The sequence below is a fragment of the Solea solea genome, chromosome 14, assembly GCF_958295425.1.
Source record: "Solea solea chromosome 14, fSolSol10.1, whole genome shotgun sequence".
NCBI lineage: Eukaryota > Metazoa > Chordata > Actinopteri > Pleuronectiformes > Soleidae > Solea > Solea solea.
In genome coordinates, this window is record NC_081147.1 from 15098589 (window position 1) to 15118935 (window position 20347).

General features: G+C 39.3%; 3 protein-coding genes across 4 annotated transcripts in view; all 3 read right to left on the reverse strand.

The window, feature by feature from the left end:
- LOC131472878 (putative monooxygenase p33MONOX) overlaps nt 1-11720 on the reverse strand; it is an 81711-nt gene extending 69991 nt beyond the window's left edge. Inside the window, exons 1-8 of one of the 2 annotated variants that reach the window (XR_009242143.1) lie at nt 11504-11720; nt 10535-10652; nt 10077-10264; nt 9364-9475; nt 9063-9181; nt 4419-4558; nt 4086-4255; nt 916-1948 (exon numbers count right to left, since the gene is read on the reverse strand). Coding sequence is in view for 1 of the 2 variants with exons in the window: in XM_058650351.1 (XP_058506334.1) it covers nt 1749-1948; nt 4086-4255; nt 4419-4558; nt 9063-9181; nt 9364-9475; nt 10077-10264; nt 10535-10562 (957 nt within the window). In the remaining variant the exon portion in view is untranslated. Of the gene's footprint in view, nt 1-780; nt 1949-4085; nt 4256-4418; nt 4559-9062; nt 9182-9363; nt 9476-10076; nt 10265-10534; nt 10653-11503 lie in introns of those variants that run through there. The other variant, XM_058650351.1, reaches the window with a different exon arrangement.
- Nucleotides 11721-12956: 1236 nt separating this feature from the next.
- LOC131472863 (C-X-C motif chemokine 11-6-like) lies at nt 12957-14075 on the reverse strand. Its single transcript, XM_058650334.1, has 4 exons — nt 13822-14075; nt 13613-13733; nt 13385-13462; nt 12957-13235 (listed from the first exon to the last, which is right to left on the reverse strand). The coding sequence occupies exons 1-4, from the start codon at nt 13883-13885 to the stop codon at nt 13148-13150; spliced, it is 351 nt and encodes a 116-aa protein (XP_058506317.1). The 5' UTR covers nt 13886-14075; the 3' UTR covers nt 12957-13147.
- A 1924-nt stretch (nt 14076-15999) lies between these two features.
- On the reverse strand, nt 16000-17160 carry LOC131472852 (C-X-C motif chemokine 11-6-like). Its single transcript, XM_058650325.1, has 4 exons — nt 16910-17160; nt 16701-16821; nt 16473-16550; nt 16000-16323 (listed from the first exon to the last, which is right to left on the reverse strand). The coding sequence occupies exons 1-4, from the start codon at nt 16971-16973 to the stop codon at nt 16236-16238; spliced, it is 351 nt and encodes a 116-aa protein (XP_058506308.1). The 5' UTR covers nt 16974-17160; the 3' UTR covers nt 16000-16235.
- Nucleotides 17161-20347: the final 3187 nt, after the last annotated feature.

The window sequence follows — 20347 nt, forward strand, 5'->3', positions numbered from 1 at the left end:
CTCTGCTCTCTATTGTCTCTCTGATGGCTCATTGTCTGACGGCTTAAATGTTTTCTTTGGTGTAGACAAAGCGGGGGGTGTAATATTATAAAATACAATTAATTCGATCTCTCTTGATAGTCAGCGGAGAGACTCCCTCTTTTTATCTCACTCTGTCCTTCATGCGCGAGAGGATAAATATCATTTCCAGATAATCAATATCACACTTCATTTCAGGGAATATACGATAATAGCTACATAAAACACAATTTAAATGCAGCATGACTCTCTTACATAACAGTTAAGAGATCATATACTGTAATTGAGGAATCTGAATACCAAACTTGTGACAACCCAGTGTTTTCATCGTGAACCTATTGTGCCATCTGGTGCTCAAAGACGGAAAATGACGTGCTGATGTTGAGCAGTTTCATGAAACATGGAACAACCAGGTGCAGGACATACTAACCACAAGGTGTGGCCTTTGTCACATAGTGATAAAGGCCAAAACATCTAAGAACATCTAAGAATTCTCGAGGCATTTAACATCTTGTTCTAGTTATGCTTTTTTTTTTTTTATTACATTAAGCCATATTTTATGACTCTTTACTGCCAGTACTAATCAGTTTACTGAGCCATACATATGTAAAGGCATTATGCCTTCTTGTGCAACACCCAAAACTACATTTCTGTTCCAAATACTATGGTCAAAACTGTGTTTCTTAATAATAGAGATTATGGATGAGATAATCTAACCATAATGTTTCCCTCATAAACAAATGAATTCAACAATTTTTGGACTTGCTTGTTACCATCAGATTTATTTACAGACGTGAGATGGAGACAATCTCCCTTGTGCAATTAATCAAGTTTATCTAATAAAACAGATGAGATTCCTAAACCATCTCTCTGTGTCTCTCTCTCTCTCTCTCACACACACACAACTGAAAATGACCATTTGAAGCAAGCATTAAACAAAAATCATACAAACCTAACAAATGACCTATTTAGAATGAACAATGTTGAATTAAAGCAGGTCAATATGAATGAAACACTTTCAAATAACAATAATAAAAAAAAGGTGATTTCAGGCTATCGGTCATACTGTCGAAGTAAAATTAAACACTCTTGCATATGATACAAAAACAAAAAACTCAACTTGTACAAGAAAGTCAAAAGCAGGTTTAGGCATAATTCAGTCATACCACACTATACCCTGCATGCCAACAGAGAAAAAGCACTACACGACTTGTGAACTTATCTAAAATAAAAAAAGGTTCAAACAAGGCGACTGGGCTTTTTAAACTGACGTAACTTGTTGTTTTTGGATGAGATGTGATAGTAAAGCGATGATGATTTCAGCAAGGGAATGGCATGATGCTTCCGTGTCTTCAGTCTCATGCCACATCTGACAATAAAATTAGATTACCAATGCATTTGCATGCTAGTGCACCCATTATATAAGAATGCAGCAACAATAATAATAATATCAACAATAATACAGCCTTCTTTACAATGCCAAATGAAGGTAATTTGGTGTTTTAGTTGGACCAGTTAGGTAGAAGGTGATGATGTGGACTAATTGCTGATGTGAGGAGCAAGCGTGTGGTGACGTCTCTGGGGCAGGTGAGCTAATGCTACAGGTGATCCTTCTTATTCCTCTCAGCCTCACTATCTCACAGAGGGGATAGAGGAAGCTACCAGACAGAAAGAAAGAAAGAAAACAGAGATGTGGTAAAGAAGTGTAACAGCACGCGGCTGGTCCGGCTTCAGAAGCCTGAAGGTGTTAAGACATTCATGTCCCGAGGTTTTAGTTTGTGTGGCCGTGGAGGCTTGCCCTCGATACCCGATAAATCAATCTTTTGGGTCATGAAGTTGGCAGGGTCCTGCACCTTGAGGTTTATCTGCGTGTTGGTGCCATCCATGGTTGAGGACTTCTGCAGGCCGAAGTAGGATTGTAGTGAAAAGCCTACAGGAGTGAAGAGGTAGATGTTGTCATTACTGACATTTTTGGCTGTTACAGTGAATTATTAGATCGGCTGACACTTTTTATTTTTAAAGTCACATTTTATGACTTTCTTTTATAGAAAGGCTTTTTAATCACATTTTATTTCTGTGGTTGTTGTTTAATTGTTTTTACTATTATAAACTTTCCTACTATTTGAACTATTATACAAATATTTGTGTGAGTTTATGCATGTATGCAAATTAGGGATGCACGATATATCGGCATTAATATTGGTATCGGCCGATGTTCGTCATTTTTTAACATATCGGCATCGGTCCAATGAGTAAAACTGCACCGATTTTAACAACCGATGTTAATACCCGTCTATTTGCTGTTTGTGTATGTGTGTCGGGAAGGGGAGGCCATGCTGCATTTCTTTGAGCATGTTACAGTGACGCAAGTGCAGCACAAGGTGTGTGTGTGTGTGTGTGTGTGTGTTGAGGAGAGATAATGTCAGCGGTGTGGGCGTTTTTTCAGGGTGTCGATAGAAGATACGCGAAAAACCATTATGCAACACTTGCAAAGTTGAGATAATGCGAGGAGGGTTCCGCGTCAAGTCATTAAATACCACAAATTTGATGATGTCATTTGAAAAACCGCCACCCAGAAGTATACAAACAACGGCAGGAAGCTAACGCTAGTAACGTTAGGCGGCAGACAAAAAAGAAAGCAGCGCAGCTGGGAGCCCAATACAGCAAGTAATCGAACAAAGGAAGACATTGGCCAGGGCAATAACGATCAAGGTAATGGAAATGATTGCTCTTGACGACCAGCCCTTTTCCATAGTGAAGGACCGAGGGTCCAACGGCTGATAGAGCATATTGAACCCCGCAACAACCTGCCAAGTCGGCGCTACTTTTCCAATGTTTTGCAATTTAATAAATATCTGGTTGCCATGAATACTGGCAAGTTTGATAAAGTAATGTTACATGTATTTTCTTTATTATGGCAGCTCTTAGTAGAGCTTGTCAGGTATTGTTTCTCATATCTGTTGTGTAGTTTTATTGTGAAGGGAAGTGGCGTGGTTGTTGTTGCCGGGAGGAAGGGTTGTTGACTTTATTTACGTACCCAGTATAGACGCCCTTATCTCGGTTACAGTAACTTTGGCAGGGTATTATTTTTATTTATGTTCATGTTTGTAATTTATGATCCAAACTTTCTCACAGGAGTTTAGTGAGTTGAGGGCGTTAAACTGTACTTTAATTTAGTTACACACTTGCTCTACAAGTGCTAAAGGATTCTAAAAACCTTTACTTGTGTCTAATGGTCGCCCTGTAACCTTGTTATTTGGAGGTAAAACATGTTTTTAAAATAAAGGAAGACAATCAAAAATTCAGCTTGCATGATTTTCAGTCTGTACAAACTTTTATCATCTCAGAAACCTTTTTTTTTTTTTAAAAACATATATCGATATCGGTAGATATCGGTTATCGGCCATAGCAGCAATATTAATATCGGATATCGGTATCGGCGGAAATATTCATATCGGTGCATCCCTAATGCAAATTGTCATGTTTGACCTTTTAATGTATGTTTGTTTTATCCTAATTGCTTTAAAAACTGCAATGAATCATGATCATTATTATACTTGTAAAGTGCATTGAGGGTCTTGAATCTTCTGGTCAGAGGTTGAAAATTTTCCGTTTCTTCTGGGGTGTAAAAAGGAAAACCTATAAACTAAACCAATAAAATAATGTTAAAGGTTTTTATAAAAATTAAAAAAAAAAAACTAATCTAATGCTAAATGTGAAGATGGTGGTGTAACCTTTAAGTTTAGATTTAAATTGCAGCTTGTGGCTTTAGCATATCAGTGGGAATTTATCACCGATTGCTGCACACAGTTGACTTCTGGCAGTGGAACCACCCTAAAAGATCAGTTTGTCATGGTGCGAGTTGAAAGTACTGCTAAGAAAATGTATTCAGTTATTTTGATCATCAATTATTCAGTTTTAGAGTTTCTTTAAATAATTAAGTTTCTTATGTGTGAATGTTTTTTTGGTTTAATTGCAAGGAAATCAGTAAAAACTGAACATTTTTGGTTTGTGGACGAAATGAGACATTTGAGAACATCATTATTTCCGGATAAAAGATATCTCACCTGTGCTGGTGTCACAGCCTGGGTCAGTGGGGGACTTCTGTACCACAGACCGAGTTCCAAAGAAATTCCACCTGTCTCCTCCTCCTTCATTTCCTCCCATGTCTGTGCTGAGGTTTGGACTGAGTTCTTGGGTGGCAAGAGATGGCGCAGGACTCAGCTGGAACCAGCTCCTGTACTCCCGCCAAGCAATGAGCAAGAAAAACAATATGAGCGATGAGCCATATGGCACCTTACATAACAAACTGCCACAATATCGAAACAGTTAGCCGTGTTGGTAAATTAACCACAATATAAAGTTTGGTTCTGCTCATTTGAGATTTTCTCATTTCATACCTGCGAGTAGCAGCTGGTGACGCGTAGGGACTGACGCAGGGGGTGACGTTGGGGGTGACAGAAGGGGTACAACTTGGGGTGGATTGTGCTGATGTTGGAAGCCTGTCCTCTTTGAAGTCCCCACTTGGCATTCTCAACTTCTGCACGGACAGAAAAATAAACAAACAAACCATGAAGAAATACCCTGCAAAGATCTCAAGTCCTCCTGTGAATCAGATAATGACTAGAAAGTGTGTAACATTTAGGATGGTTTATTGTCAGAAATTGAATATATACACGTTTATATAAATGTACAAGATTTCAGTTTCTGTAGCTTTTGGAATAGGCCTTCATACAGCATAACCCCACCACACTTTAAACGTAGCCCAAACAGTGTGTTTTTGCATTTTGAATCAGAGGTTTACTGGACAAACAAAGAGGATTGACTCATCCCACACAAACCCAACACATTAAGTGAACCAATAAAAAAGGAGGAGGCCACAGAAGAGGACCCTAACCCTGGACGACTGGAGAGAGTTGTGAAAGAGTTTTGTTTACATCCTTTCTGGTATGTGAAGGCCACCGTAGCTCGCAGACACACTTGGACAAGGGAGGAGTGAGCACTAGGCCTGAAATAATTACTCAATTTATCTTTTACTAAATTAATCATCAACAACTTTGATAATCCATTTAATTGGGTTGACTGTTCTTTTTAAAGAATTAAAACAAGTTCTCAGTTTTTAAGCTTCTTAAATGTGAATACTTTCTTTTTTTGTTTGTGGACAAAACAAGACATTTGAGAACATAATCATTTCCAGGTTTGAAAAACTGACCAACATTTCCTGAACCAAACTCGATTACTCAAGGAATGAATTGACAGATTATAGATATTTATGGATATCTATAATCTGGATTCTTGACACTGGGGTTGAGAGGTTGATTACTGCACCCTGCACAAACAGCAGCACACCTCCTAACATCCACATTACACCCTGAGCAGTTTGGCACAGATAAATCAGGCACACAACATTGATCTTATTAGAAGAGCAAACAACCCATGAACACACAACACAAAAGGTCATCAGTGTTTTTCTGGACCTGCAGATTATAAATGAAAACATGCGTCATGGACCCACTGGGCCTATCACATGCGACCTTGTGGTGTGGGTGGGGAAAAGGGAGGGAAAGACAAAGGTCTGATCCTATGGTGAAAAACAACAATCAAACAAGCTGCCATTACATCAGCACTGAGTTTAAGAAGCTTTATTATTTAAAAGGTCATTAACGCAGTAAGTTTATTGCTTGCTTCAAACCAACTCCACCTGCAAAACTACTAGTCCATGCGGATACAACCAGGTTTGAGTTTGCTCTTCTAACCACACAATGAATGTGCCCTTTTAGATCCTGACAACTGGAATGCCCTCAAAACATACTTGCCTTAACTGATAAATGTATTTCAGCGATGATCTCTGGAAGAATGTTTTCAGTGTTGAATTTCCAATCAATGCAGGCATATTCCCATCCATGAACTGAACAACCTTCCAAACTCATATTGGTCTCGCATATGTGGTCCTGATGTCTGCTCAGGGTAGTGGTCATTGTGCAAATGAATAACATGGCACACCCCCATGGCCGTTAATACCCAGTGAGTTGTTGATGTGGATCTCAGTGCTACAGTCCTGCTGGACTTCAGTCAGAATACACCATATTCATAAAATATGTCCCATTATTATATAACAAATGCAAGGTGGAGGCAAATAGGCAAGTAGTGTGGAAATGTGTGTGAACAAATGTCATGAAGCAAGTGGAATTAGAATACTACTATCATCTACTGTAGTTTCATTGAAGTGGCTGGGGTTATGCAACGGCACAATGTTAGTTTAAATAGTGTGTGGGGGAAAAAAATAATATACACTCATTAACTCTGTAATGGTTTTCCTGTCTTATCATTTCATATCACATTAATTAATTTAAAATAACAGGCAGAAAATCAAAGCAGTAAACACTTACTGACAATGAAAAAGGAGACGAGACTCACAAATATTCCAAGCAAAAATCACAATCGGCTCATTTTGATTCAAAATGATATAACCACTTTTTAGACAACACAGAATCAATATCTGATTCGTTAACACTGCTGTGGAGCCTGTTAACAATAGCATACACTCATTGGCCACTTTATTAGGAACGGTCTTCTGGTTAATGGATTGACATGTTAGGCATTCAGAGATGGTCTTATGTAAACCTCAGTTGATACACAGTTATTATTTGAGTTGTCCAACCTTTCCATCTGGTCATTCTCCTCTGACCTCTGGCATCGACAAGGCATTTCAACCCAGAGAACTGCCACCTGCTGGATATTTTCCCAATTTTCAATGACTTTAAAATCCCAGTAGATCCGCAGTTATAGAAATACTCAGACCAGAAGACATCGGATCTTCCACCCGTCACTAATGTCATCCTTTCCTCATCCTATTGCTAGGTTTGAAATTTAACAGGTCGGCTTGACCTTGTCCACACTCATTGAGATGCTATCGTATGAATGGAGTTGCCATTACATGATTGGCTTGCTCATTATTTGAGTTAAACTGTTGAACAGGTGTACCTAATAAAGTGGCCGGTTACTGTATATGCTAAGTCATATTTCGGTTCTTCTGGTCTTCCTGAATAACAAAACATCTCCACACTTTCTCCAGAAATAATAATTTTAGCCTCAGGGGACATGTTTTGACCTTCTCGACAGAAGATGCTCCCCCTTTAAATGTACATCGGATAATTAAGCGTACCGTTTATCACTAACGCTGGTTAGCGGCGGTGGCTAAGCTAACGGTGTCTGGACTGCTCATAGCATCATTCAAATTAGTTAACATTATAACCGGTTACACATAACGTGACTTTATCATGGTTGAGCTATGTGCATCACAGTACTTTAAATTTGACGGCAAATGATAACATCAGTCTGTTAATTAAACTGAGGAATCAGTTTGTTTACTATGGTCAGCTCAGAGAGCAGCTTTAACCGTTAGCCGTCACGGCTAAGGCCTTTCCTTCGTAAGTGAAATGAGGTTACTAAAACAACAAATTTGACAAACCTTTTAATGATTTGTTTTCTTTGGCGCTTGAGTCCGTTGTAATCCTTAATTTGGTCCATAGTTTGCAGTTTTATAACAAGTTTCGGGGTTCGCTACTTAAAAGAACACAGACAGGACACCGTGTACAAACAGCAGCAGGCCCACGTAACGTCTATTTGTAAGGACGGCTGTGATTGGTCCGTTTCACGAAATAAGGGGGCTCGATTCAATCATGGGCGTTGCCTAGCAACACACTACCGGTATGGAACATTACGTAATGATACACTTTTCCAGATGTAGAAAACAAATGTAGCCTGTGTAACATGGAACCAGCATCTCTTGCACATTCATTCATCTATTGTACATACCCACATTCTTTTTGGTCTCATCTGACAAAGCATATACTGTGCAATACTCAACTGAAGAAATAAAATAAAATAAAATAAATTAGTTGCAAAAAAATGTATATATACGTCGAATAAAAAGTTAATCTTGTATGGTAAATTTCATACATAAATGTAGGGTTAAAGGTTTCTTTCTACCTTTCTATACAAGTTTCTCTCTATCATATTCTCTTTGTGAAGGATCAATGTTTTTGTCATTGTTTTTTGTGTTTTTCTTTTGTTGGTTTCTTATTTCACTTCTTTTCTGTTTTGTTTCTCTTTCTTTTCTCAATTTATTGTATGATTTGCTGTTCTGTACATTTGTTATCAATAAAGTCTGTAAAGAAAAGATGACGTAATTTGTTTATCAAGATTTTGTAGCATGTTCAACCTGAAAAGATTGTGATTGTGTGCAACAATGCAGAGAATGTTTTTTTGAAGGTAATATCTTCAGTAAAAGACTATGTGTGTGTGATTTAAATATCAGAAATAACGAAAAGTTTAAACATATCTTGTGTACAAATTTGGTTTACCCCTTCAAAATAATGGCAGTAAAATAGTATGTATACTAATTTATAAGTATACTGTTTTTATACTAATAAACATATAACACTGAGTGTGTGTACACACAAAAGTTGGTTTCTCAATGTCACACACTGTTACCACTCACAGATTGCCCACAGTGTGAGTGTGAATGTACACCTCCAGTCAGCGCCCTCTTGTGTGACTTTCTATAACAGCCTTTGCTAAAGCTTATGCATATGAAAGATAAAGCGTATTTGTAAATCCTACTAGTGGTTACATTTTAGCATTCATTCATAGCCTGAAGACATTAACTTTGAACTATGAAAACATATTTAGGGTGTTTGACATTTCCTCACTCAAATTCTCTAGTCTATTTTAATCTAACAATATAAAATTAGAGACTTGAATGATAAATCAGGCTCCTGATCTACTGCACCTCTACTCCCAAGACTTCAGAAGACCTGGCTTTTTAAACAAGCTTTTAGTTGAACAATTATTTTAAATTATTATCTGTTTTTATGTATTGTAGCGTATGATATTGATTTTATACCTGTTAAAAATGTATTTACTTACTTAATATCATTATTGTCAAAAGTACATTCTTGGTTGTAGAGAGAGAAAAAAAGCCCCACCTGAAGTCATATGCACATATCACATTTCCATAGCTCACATTTTATTATACTCACTGGCACTGTGTGTCGATGAAAGCGTGTCTCCTCAGTGGAGAGGCCTTTGTGGGGGGAATATCCCGTGTCTGTCAGCCCAGCCTGGTGCTCAAACCTCTCAAGATTCTCCTGGCTTTGCTCTAAGTGAAGGTGGGTAGAAAGTAAAATGTTTTTTTTTTTATTATTATTTTACAGTAATGTAGCCTTATTCCATCAGAGCCTGCTGATACTTGAGCTTGTTTACTTTATTATAAATATATAAAGTATATTAACATATTCATCAACATGAAACACGCATGTTCTTCACCGTTTTGTTACTTACTTATCATAAACGAGGTCATTAAAGAGGTGGCCTTAGCTTTCACCACCGGCACAGGGGACTTGACTGGTGTTGGTGCCTCAAAAGTCACCAACTTCCCACCCTTCTCTCCTTCCTACAGCCACACAATTATACGTCAGTACTTAAATAAGTGGGAAGAAAACTGTTTCAAACATATAAACACATCAGTTGAGTCCTCACAAAAGAACATAAATGTAGACGAGCAGTAACTATTATGCGGTTAATAATTTAAGAATGATTTAACACAGCAGTATAGTAATGTCTGAGCACACACTGCTACACAATTTGCTATACTCAATCATTTTTACTAGACGTATAAAGCTAGGGCTCTGTGTTTTCCATCCACATTTATTTTTGTTTCATTCTTTATGGGCAAGGTGACTTGACGAGTATTAACAAGTGTCGATTGAGAAGCAGGAAAGTCACCATACCTAACATATTATTTTGAGGATCCGGATAAAATTTCATGGTGGGCTTAATGTGGCCCGCAGACCTTGAGTTTGACACACATGGATTCATTGGTTAAACACAATGTACCTTCAAGTGAACAGGTTTTACACAGAAGAAGCAAACACATGTTTGGTTTCATATTGCCATAACAATGTGGGTCAGGCAGTGGCAGTGCAAGCACACACACAAACAAACAAACAAACAAACAAACAAACAAACAAACAAACAAACAAACAGTAAAGCACCTCTGCTCCATTGCGGAACTTGTGCTGTGGTATGACTGGGTCTTTCCACAAGATGTTAACAGTCAGGTCCGGAGGCGGTGAATGTATGTGGGCGTCCATGAGCTCATCGTAGCTGATGTTACGCCGAGTCATTCCAATGGGAGACGACGAGCCACCAAAGAATGTGGATGACGAACCCAACTCAAGAGCTGCAATATCAGGGGGAAAAGGTTCTGCAGCTAAAAATCTGTTCCTCATACCTGCTGTCATTTCACATGCTTTATCATTCAAGTCTCAGTATCTGTTATATATATGTACTGTATATATATATATATATATATACACATATATATGCATATACATATACATATATATATATATACATATACATATATATATATATATATATATATATATATATATATATATATATGCATATATGTATATATGTATATAAAACAAATCAGAATGATGTTTACCTGGAAGGTCTCCTCGTCTGGAGGCCATTTTGACACGGAGAGACACTGGCGCTTAAGAGTTGACTGACACTGTGAGGGTCAGCAGCTCCGCTTGACTTTGGACTCCAAACCTAATCGCCTTATCACATGATATGACACAGAGGTACAGGATGACTTGACAGACAGAAAGGTCCTGCTCCTGTCTGACCACATTATATTAGAGGAACCAACACGTGAGGCTCATCACCACAACACAACAATGCACTTTCATGAGCCAAAGCACGTTCATGTCAGAGAATATGTACACAACAGACTCTTGTATTTACTAAGCACAGTGCGCGGTGTTCTTTTTCAGACTTACTCCAAATAGAACCTGAGCTCTGGTTACAACAGCGTCATGAATACTGAGTCAGCCGGTCCTCACGTACCAGCCTCTACTTCTCTACATGGTTCAGCTTTTTGAGTATGAGGAAATGAAACTGTGACTGCAGCCTGTTCCAAAGTGAAGAAAATAGAAATAGAGGTGAACCCGTCCACCTCTATTATCAGGGCTCACTCTTATCTACGCTCACTTTCCACTCACAGGAATTCACCTGCATCTCCAGCATGCAGTAACCTAATCTGAATCGGAATTCAGAGAGTCAACAAATTAATGTTGGGGACATTTTCTCGTCTGCTTTGTAGACTGGGGAACACATGCATCTGCTGATGACGTCAGCACCGGGGGGGGGGCAGACTGAGTGACATTGCAGAACAGAAACTGCTCAAGTCACGCCTCAGCTAAATGGCAACATCTAAAAAAACCCACAGTGAGGTCTCCCGTACTTGTCCTATAATAACAAAAACAACGCTGGTTTGACGAGACATTTTCATGCAAATCCAGTCGGTCACAAAGTATCTGCGTCGCATCGTGCGCTCTTTAAACAAACATTGTTCAAGTGTTTGCGTCACTCAGCAGCAGCAGTCAGTCATGCTCGAATTCACCCTTACCGCAAACTGTCAGAGTTGATTTGCTCGCCTCTCCTGCCGAGATTAGTCCACCGCCGCAGGAATCTGGAGTGTGACTCGACAGCTGCACAGATTGGACGGAGTGGACCCACAAATGCTGCTGTGTTTGATCAGCGGACGTTCCATGCCGGACCTTTGGACGTGCAAAGAGTAAACATTTGGCCAACTGAACTCAGAACTACTGCAGCAGCAGCAGCAGTAAAGCCGCTGAAAGCTCCGGGCGGAAGTGATGATCCGAAACTTCAAAATCCGGCTCTGGCAGACAGTCAGTGAACGCAGAGCAACAGTGTTGTCAAGTGCGTAATTGCAATAAAGTCATCAAGTGGGAAGAAAACAAACAATTGAAACACATTACATGATTACAGACATATTTAAAGTTGATGCTGTTTTTATGACATTATTATTTAAATGTATTGGACCACCTGTCATAGAAACAAGAAAACATAAATATTTTTGATTCTTTATTTGGCAAATAACAATTCACCTTTTTATACCCAAATATGTGCCGGCTCAGTGGGTTTCTTCTCTGAGAAGTCAGAAATGAATCAAGCAATAAAACTAACTTTTTTCTGTTCTGGAATGCCAGTAAATAACTATAATTCGACATAATAATCATAACAATCATAATAATAATAAAGAAATAATAATAATGTGCTTGACTATTTTTTTCTGTTTTTTGTAAAACAGTACATTTGAACAATAATTATTATATTGTAGCATTAAAAACATCAATTTGGTTTAAAGAGCTTCTAAACACTGGTGTATTAACCATTACAGAAACATAAAAAAAAGGATTTTGATAGTTATCAATGCTGTCAATTTAGTGAGGCTGCGGCTTTGGGTGGTGGTCTAACACATCTGTTAATCACTGTATGTTAATATAAATATGGCAATGAAAGAGAAAGACAATACAAAAAGAGACACAATCAAAAAATAAACAAGTAAAACAAATGAAGTCTTGCATAGCTCTTGTTTGAAACAGCAGGGAACAGTTTTCACTAAATAATTCCTGCCCCCTTTTCACCTCCTCAGTACACAAGTGATACGACCATTATCCCATAAACAACCTGATGCTGTAGAAGTGTAAATCTTTTTTTATATACAATTCAATACCATACAACATTCCAAAAATAATGGAAAATGAAAGGTGAGAATTAATTAGTAGTTAGTTTTGGTTAGGATTAGGGACGAGGCTTTATTTCTACTGTCCAAATGAATAGACGTCAATGATGGGTCCTCACAAGTACAGCTGTACAAACGTGTTTCCTCTCCTGTCTGAGTGAGAGCATAGTGTGGGCTGGTTGTTGACTTGGCATGTAACACACACACACACACCTTTGTAAGACCAGTTCAGTTTCAAACATGAAACAGAAAACAAGTGACTCAATCCTCCATTGAATTTGATTTATTTAAAAAGAAAACAACAACCCTGCATTATACAGAAAACCAAGGCTATAGAACAAACAAAACGTCACAAAACAAATACATACATCAAATACAGATGTGATGCAAGTGCAAGATAAATAGACAAAGTGCAAGATAAATAGACAAAAGCTTTCATTCCTTTCACATCTACATTCACTTTATGGGGTTGGAGGTCACATGTTGATGTCCATGCCTGAAGATTCAGTTGTGAGCCGTGCTGGAGCTGTCAGGGTTGGAACTGGGACTGGAAGTGGACTGAGCTCGTCTGACTGTAGTGTTTTTTTTATTTCTAGAAATGACAAATAAGAGCAGAGCAAAAAAATGAGACACATTCCAGCCGTGTGAGAAAGGTGTTACCTTATTGCCTCATGTTTTGTGTAACAAAGCTCAGCGTACTCTGACGGTAGAGCTCAGACTCAGGTCTGTATGTTCACTCACATCATATCAAGCACAAGGTCTTGCACCGCTTTCTTGTCTGGGTTCAGACAGTAACGCCGGCCATTGCTGGTTGTGACACTGGAGAGAGGAGAAGTTCAGATGAAGGGATTTCATTTCACGTAACAAATAAACTGATTATATAGATGAGTCAGACAGGTATAGACTAACTGATATTGTGAGCTGTTGTAGACATAATAGTTTCATTGAACATTGTTAAATGTTTCTTACACAATCTCCACTTTGTTACAGAATATGGTTGCCGGGTAGATCTGGATGTCCCTTTGTCGAGAATTTCTCATAATGGAATCCCTGACGCTCCGACACAGGCAGCTCTGCTTTGATTCTCTGACTATAGAGAAAAACAAGGAAAAAAACAAACGTTTAATTACAATCCATTTTTATTCAAAATGATGAGATTAAAAGAGATAAAAACTTACGTTGTGCTTTAGAGATGCAGATCAGAACAGCCAGGAGCAGAAACACTTTGATGATGCCGGACATTTTTGGTTTCCTCTTTGATCAAGATGACGCCGGTGCTGCAGAACAAACTTGGTGTTTGTGGGTAAGAGGGCAGAAAGAACCTCTGTTAAGGTCAGTAAAGTGTGTTGACAAGAGAACTGTGAGGGGTAGAGGCAGATGGGTCACCTTAAATACGTTCTTTAGCCGCATCCTTCATCCTTCCTGTGATCAAGGGAATTTTTTACAAGTGGAAACTGAAACTTCTGAAACCCCCAGAGGAAGAAAAAAAAGCTTACTCACTCCATTAGATTTCACTCGCCTTTCCATCTAGCTGTTATTAATTGTTAGATAGAATTAAGATTTTATAAACTATGTATATTTTATACATTTGTTATATTTATTGGTATTAGTAATTATTAGTATTTTTTTTTTTTTTTTTTAAGTAGTTAACCTGAATTGATCTTGTAATGACCACTTCTGATTTTGAGGTGATGTGTCGTCCCTCTTTGAGTCAGTGAGAGTTCTTGGTCACAAAAAGAGAAGATGCATGTCAAAGGCTTTCTGCGTAACGCACGTTTTGTGGTTTAAAAGAGAGATTCTTCACTCACTCATTCATCTTCTAGCACTTAATCCTCTACATGAGGGTCACAGGGGACACTGGTGCCCATCCCAACTGACATAAGGCGAAAGCCTGGGTACACTGTGGCCCTTCACTACAGCCTACATATGATGTTTATGTTTACATTGTGGAAAAAGGGTGTAAGAAGGTCCTTGAGGATCAGTCTTTTGGTTTGTGTACCCACTTTAAACATTAGTGTCTTACATAGAGCCCCACAAAATGTTGTTTGTGTTATTTTCATCCGTTTTCAGTATAGTGTATTAAACTGTGTCTGAATTGGGATTCATTTGGATAATAAACATGTTGGGGTCATTTAGTTCAACTGAATTTGAGTTTTCCCTCATTATGAGGGAAAAAGAATGACAAATGAAACCTCTTTAATTTTGCTTATTGTGAAATCTTGTCTTGTTTGACATGTCATTGTTCTGCTTCACTTTTTTCAATTTGGTTTGTGTGTGTGTGTGTGTGTGGGCTATTCCATATTTGACAACACAAAGTGTAGGTGGCCGTGTTTGTGGTTAAAACCTTTCTAGTGTGAATCCGAGAAGGTGTGTGAGAGCATGGAAAATAAAAGGACACTTTATTTTACTGTGTTGCTGCTGGTGAAAATGGTTACTTAATATCGGCCTCATCTCACAGATTTGTTTTCATAATCTGACATTAACACCATCTTTAGGTCCGATTACATCACAGGCCTGAAAGCTATGGTGGCCCTCACATACCAGACAGGGAGGTGTTCCTGGTTTGCGTCGTAAGATTTTGCTTCAAAATGTGAAATGCATCCTCTGGTTTTTTTTGTCTGTTCAGGCTGGTGTAGAAATGTTGGCACACACTGGAGGCCTCCAACCAGCCAAGCCCTTGCCTAAAGTACATATAATATATTTTAAATTATTTTTATCTTTACTGTCTTTGCTGCTGTAATGTGGGACAAATAAATGACTATCTTACATTATATTTGCTCTTGTTTGAAACTGAGCAGGGAACATTTTTCACTAAATAATTCCTGCCCCCTTTTCACCTCCTCAGTACACAAGTGATACGACCATTATCCCATAAACAACCTGATACTGTAGAAGTATAAATATTTTTTTATATACAATTTAATACCATACAAAATTCCAAAAATAATGGAAAATGAAAGGTGAGAATTAATTAGTAGTTAGTTTTGGTTAAGATTAGGGACGAGGCTTTATTTCTACTGTCCAAATGAATTGATGTCAATGATGGGTCCTCACAAGTACAGCTGTACAAACGTGTTTCCTCTCCTGTCTGAGCGAGAGCATAGTGTGGGCTGGTTGTTGACTTGGCATGTAATACACACACACACACACCTTTGTAAGACCAGTTCATTATGTCTGAGAGACCCTTCAGACCACAACGCCCTCCCCTGATATCTCATGCTATTGTAATCTATCAACATGTGTGAGATCACAGGATCTGACTCAAATGCACCGACACCCCCAGACCACAAGATAGCACTGTTGGCATGAGACACAAACAGTTTCAAACATGAGACAGAAAACAAGTGACTCAATCCTCCATTGAATTTGATTTATTTAAAAAGAAAACAACAACCCTGAATTATACAGAAAACCAAGGCTATAGAACAAACTAAACGTCACAAAACAAATACATACATCAAATACAGATGTGATGCAAGTGCAAGATAAATAGACAAAGTGCAAGATAAATAGACAAAAGCTTTCATTCCTTTCACATCTACATTCACTTTATGGGGTTGGAGGTCACATGTTGATATCCATGCCTGAAGATTCAGTTGTGAGCCGTGCTGGAGCTGTCAGGGTTGGAACTGGGACTGGAAGTGGACTGAGCTCGTCTGACTGTAGGGGTTTTTTTATTTCTAGAAATGACAAATAAGAGCAGAGCAAAAAAATTAGACACATTCCAGCCGTGTGAGAAAGGTGTTACCTTATTGCCTCATGTTTTGTGTAACAAAGCTCAGCGTACTCTGACGGTAGAGCTCAGACTCAGGTCTGTATGTTCACTCACATCATATCAAGCACGAGGTCTTGCACCGCTTTCTTGTCTGGGTTCAGACAGTAACGCCGGCCATTGCTGGTTGTGACACTGGAGAGAGGAGAAGTTCAGATGAAGGGATTTCATTTCACATAACAAATAAACTGATTATATAAATGAGTCAGACAGGTATAGACTAACTGATATTGTGAGCTGTTGTAGACATAATAGTTTCATTGAACATTGTTAAATGTTTCTTACACAATCTCCACTTTGTTACAGAATATGGTTGCCGGGTAGATCTGGATGTCCCTTTGTCGAGAATTTTTCATAATGGAATCCCTGACGCTCCGACACAGGCAGCTCTGCGCTGATTCGTTGACTATAGAGAAAAACAAGGAAAAAAACAAAGGTTTAATTACAATCCATTTTTATTCAAAATGATGAGATTAAAAGAGATAAAAACTTACGTTGTGCTTTAGAGATGCAGATCAGAACAGCCAGGAGCAGAAACACTTTGATGATGCCAGACATTTTTGGTTTCCTCTTTGATCAAGATGACGCCGATGCTGCAGAACAAACTTGGTGGTTGTGGGTAAGAGGGCAGAAAGAACCTCTGTTAAGGTCAGTAAAGTGTGTTGACAAGAGAACTGTGAGGGGTAGAGGCAGATGGGTCACCTTAAATACGTTCTTTAGCCGCATCCTTCATCCTTCCTGTGATCAAGGGAATTTTTTACAAGTGGAAACTGAAACTTCTGAAACCACCAGAGGAAGAAAAAAAAGCTTACTCACTCCATTAGATTTCACTCGCCTTTCCATCTAGCTGTTATTAATTGTTAGATAGAATTAAGATTTTATAAACTATGTATATTTTATACATTTGTTATATTTATTGGTATTAGTAATTATTAGTATTTTATTTTTTATTTTTTTTAAAGTAGTTAACCTGAATTGATCTTGTAATGACCACTTCTGATTTTGAGGTGATGTGTCGTCCCTCTTTGAGTCAGTGAGAGTTCTTGGTCACAAAAAGAGAAGATGCATGTCAAAGGCTTTCTGCGTAACGCACGTTTTGTGCTTTAAAAGAGAGATTCTTCACTCACTCATTCATCTTCTAGCACTTAATCCTCTACATGAGGGTCACAGGGGACACTGGTGCCCATCCCAACTGACATAAGGCGAAAGCCTGGGTACACTGTGGCCCTTCACTACAGCCTACATACAGGGCCGGCTCTTGGCATAGGCGATATAGGCGGTCGCCTAGAGCGCCATCTGCTGGAGGGGCGCCTCGCAAAAAAAAAAAAAAAAAATTTAAAACAATGACAATAAAAATGATTTTCTATTCCCAGTCGCCCTCATTTGTGTGTTCTCTCTTGAAAATAATAAATATTAACAAATGAATAAACAATAATGTTCCTAAAATGTGGTGCTGCTGAATCACATGACGGGTGTGTGTGGGGGGGGGGCACCGGAGAGCAATCTCGCCTAGGGCACAAAATTAGGTAGAGCCGGCCCTGCCTACATATGATGTTTATGTTTACATTGTGGAAAAAGGGTGTAAGAAGGTCCTTGAGGATCAGTCTTTTGGTTTGTGTACCCACTTTAAACATTAGTGTCTTACATAGAGCCCCACAAAATGTTGTTTGTTTCATTAACACATCTCTATCATCTGGTTGCTTTCCGGACTCTCTTAAAGAGGCCAGAGTGACCCCCCTCCTTAAAAAATCCACCCTTGACCCGTCTGAAGTAAATAACTACAGACCTGTCTCTCTTCTTCCTTTTCTCTCCAAAACTCTGGAGCGTGCTATCTTTAATCAACTCTCCTCCTACCTTCACCAGAACAACCTTCTTGATCCTCTTCAGTCTGGTTTTAAAGCAGGTCACTCAACCGAAACTGCACTTCTTGCTGTCACTGAGCAACTCCACACTGCCAGGGCTGCCTCTCTCTCCTCTGTGCTCATCCTCTTGGACCTTTCTGCAGCGTTTGACACAGTTAACCACCAGATCCTTACTTCCTCCCTTCAAGAACTAGGTGTCTCAGGCTCTGCACGTACCCTACTCTAGTCCTATCTTCAAAACCGAACATACAGAGTAACCTGGAGAGGATCTGTGTCGAAACCCTGTCCTCTAGCTACTGGGGTCCCTCAGGGTTCTGTCTTGGGCCCTCTCCTCTTCTCTCTATACACCAACTCTCTTGGTTCTGTTATTCTCTCTCATGGTTTTTCCTATCACAGCTACGCCGATGACACCCAACTCATTCTCTCTTTTCCCAGCTCCGACACACATGTAGCAGAACGGATCTCCGCTTGTCTGACCGACATCTCTCAGTGGATGTCTGGCCATCACCTGAAACTCAATCTCGACAAGACTGAGTTTCTTTTTCTCCCAGGAAAGGGCTCTCCCACCACAGATCTAACCATCACCCTCGACAACTCTGTGGTAGCTCCTTCTCATACCGCAAGGAACCTGGGTGCGACACTTGAAGACCATTTCTCCCTCACTGCCAGCATTGCTGCAACAGCTCGATCTTGCAGATACATGTTGCACAACATCAGAAGGATACGGCCTCTTCTAACCCAGAAGGCGGCACAGGTTCTGGTCCAGGCTCTTGTCATCTCACGCTTGGATTACTGCAACTCCTTCCTGGCTGGTCTCCCTGCGTGTGCCATACGACCTCTGCAACTCATCCAGAATGCAGCAGCTCGACTGGTCTTCAACTTACCAAAATTCTCCCACACTACACCTCTCCTCCGCTCCCTTCACTGGCTTCCTGTAGCTGCTCGCATCCGCTTCAAGACCCTAGTGCTTGCGTTCCATGCTACAAACGGATCCGGTCCATAATCAAAACCTACACCCCAGCCCGCCCACTCCGCTCTGCATCGGCAAACCGGCTTGCTCCCCCCTCACAGAGAGGATCCCAGAGGCATTCGCAGAACTCGAGACTGTTCACTGTCCTCGCTCCCAAATGGTGGAACGAGCTCCCCATCAACACCCGGACAGCGGAAAGCCTCAACATCTTCTGCCGCCGACTAAAAACACATTTCTTCCGACTCTACCTTGACTAAGACGACGGCGACAAAAAAAACAAAAAACCAAAAAAAAACCGTATACATCGCACTTATGACTAGCACTTCATAGTTTGGCTTACTTGAAGCTCTTACTTACTTCTAGCTCTTATTTGTACCCAAATGTTTAAATGCACTTATTGTAAGTCGCTTTGGATAAAAGCGTCTGCTAAATGACATGTAATGTAATGTAATGTAATGTAATGTAATGTTTGTGTTATTTTCATCCGTTTTCAGTATAGTGTATTAAACTGTGTGTCTGAATTGGGATTCATTTGGATAATAAACATGTTGGGGTCATTTAGTTCAACTGAATTTGAGTTTTCCCTCATTATGAGGGAAAAAGAATGACAAATGAAACCTCTTTGATTTTGCTTATTGTGAAATCTTGTCTTGTTTGACATGTCATTGTTCTGCTTCACTTTTTTCAATTTGGTTTGTGGATGTGGATGTGTATGTGTGTGTGTGTGTGTGGGCTATTCCATATTTGACAACACAAAGTGTAGGTGGTCGTGTTTGTGGTTAAAACCTTTTTAGTGAGAATCCGAGAAGGTGTGTGAGAGCATGGAAAATAAAAGAACACTGTATTTTACTGTGTTGCTGCTGGTGAAAATGGTTACTTAATATCGGCCTCATCTCACAGATTTGTTTTCATAATCTGACATTAACACCATCTTTAGGTCCGATTACATCACAGGCCTGAAAGGAAACTCTTAGTTTGAGCCGAAAGCTTTGTCTGAGTTTGAGTTTCACTTTGATATTCTGTTTCCTTTTTCTGGATGAAGTGAAATCCAACCACATTTTCCCACTGTTATATTTAGGAGTGATTATTTGTGCGTGTTC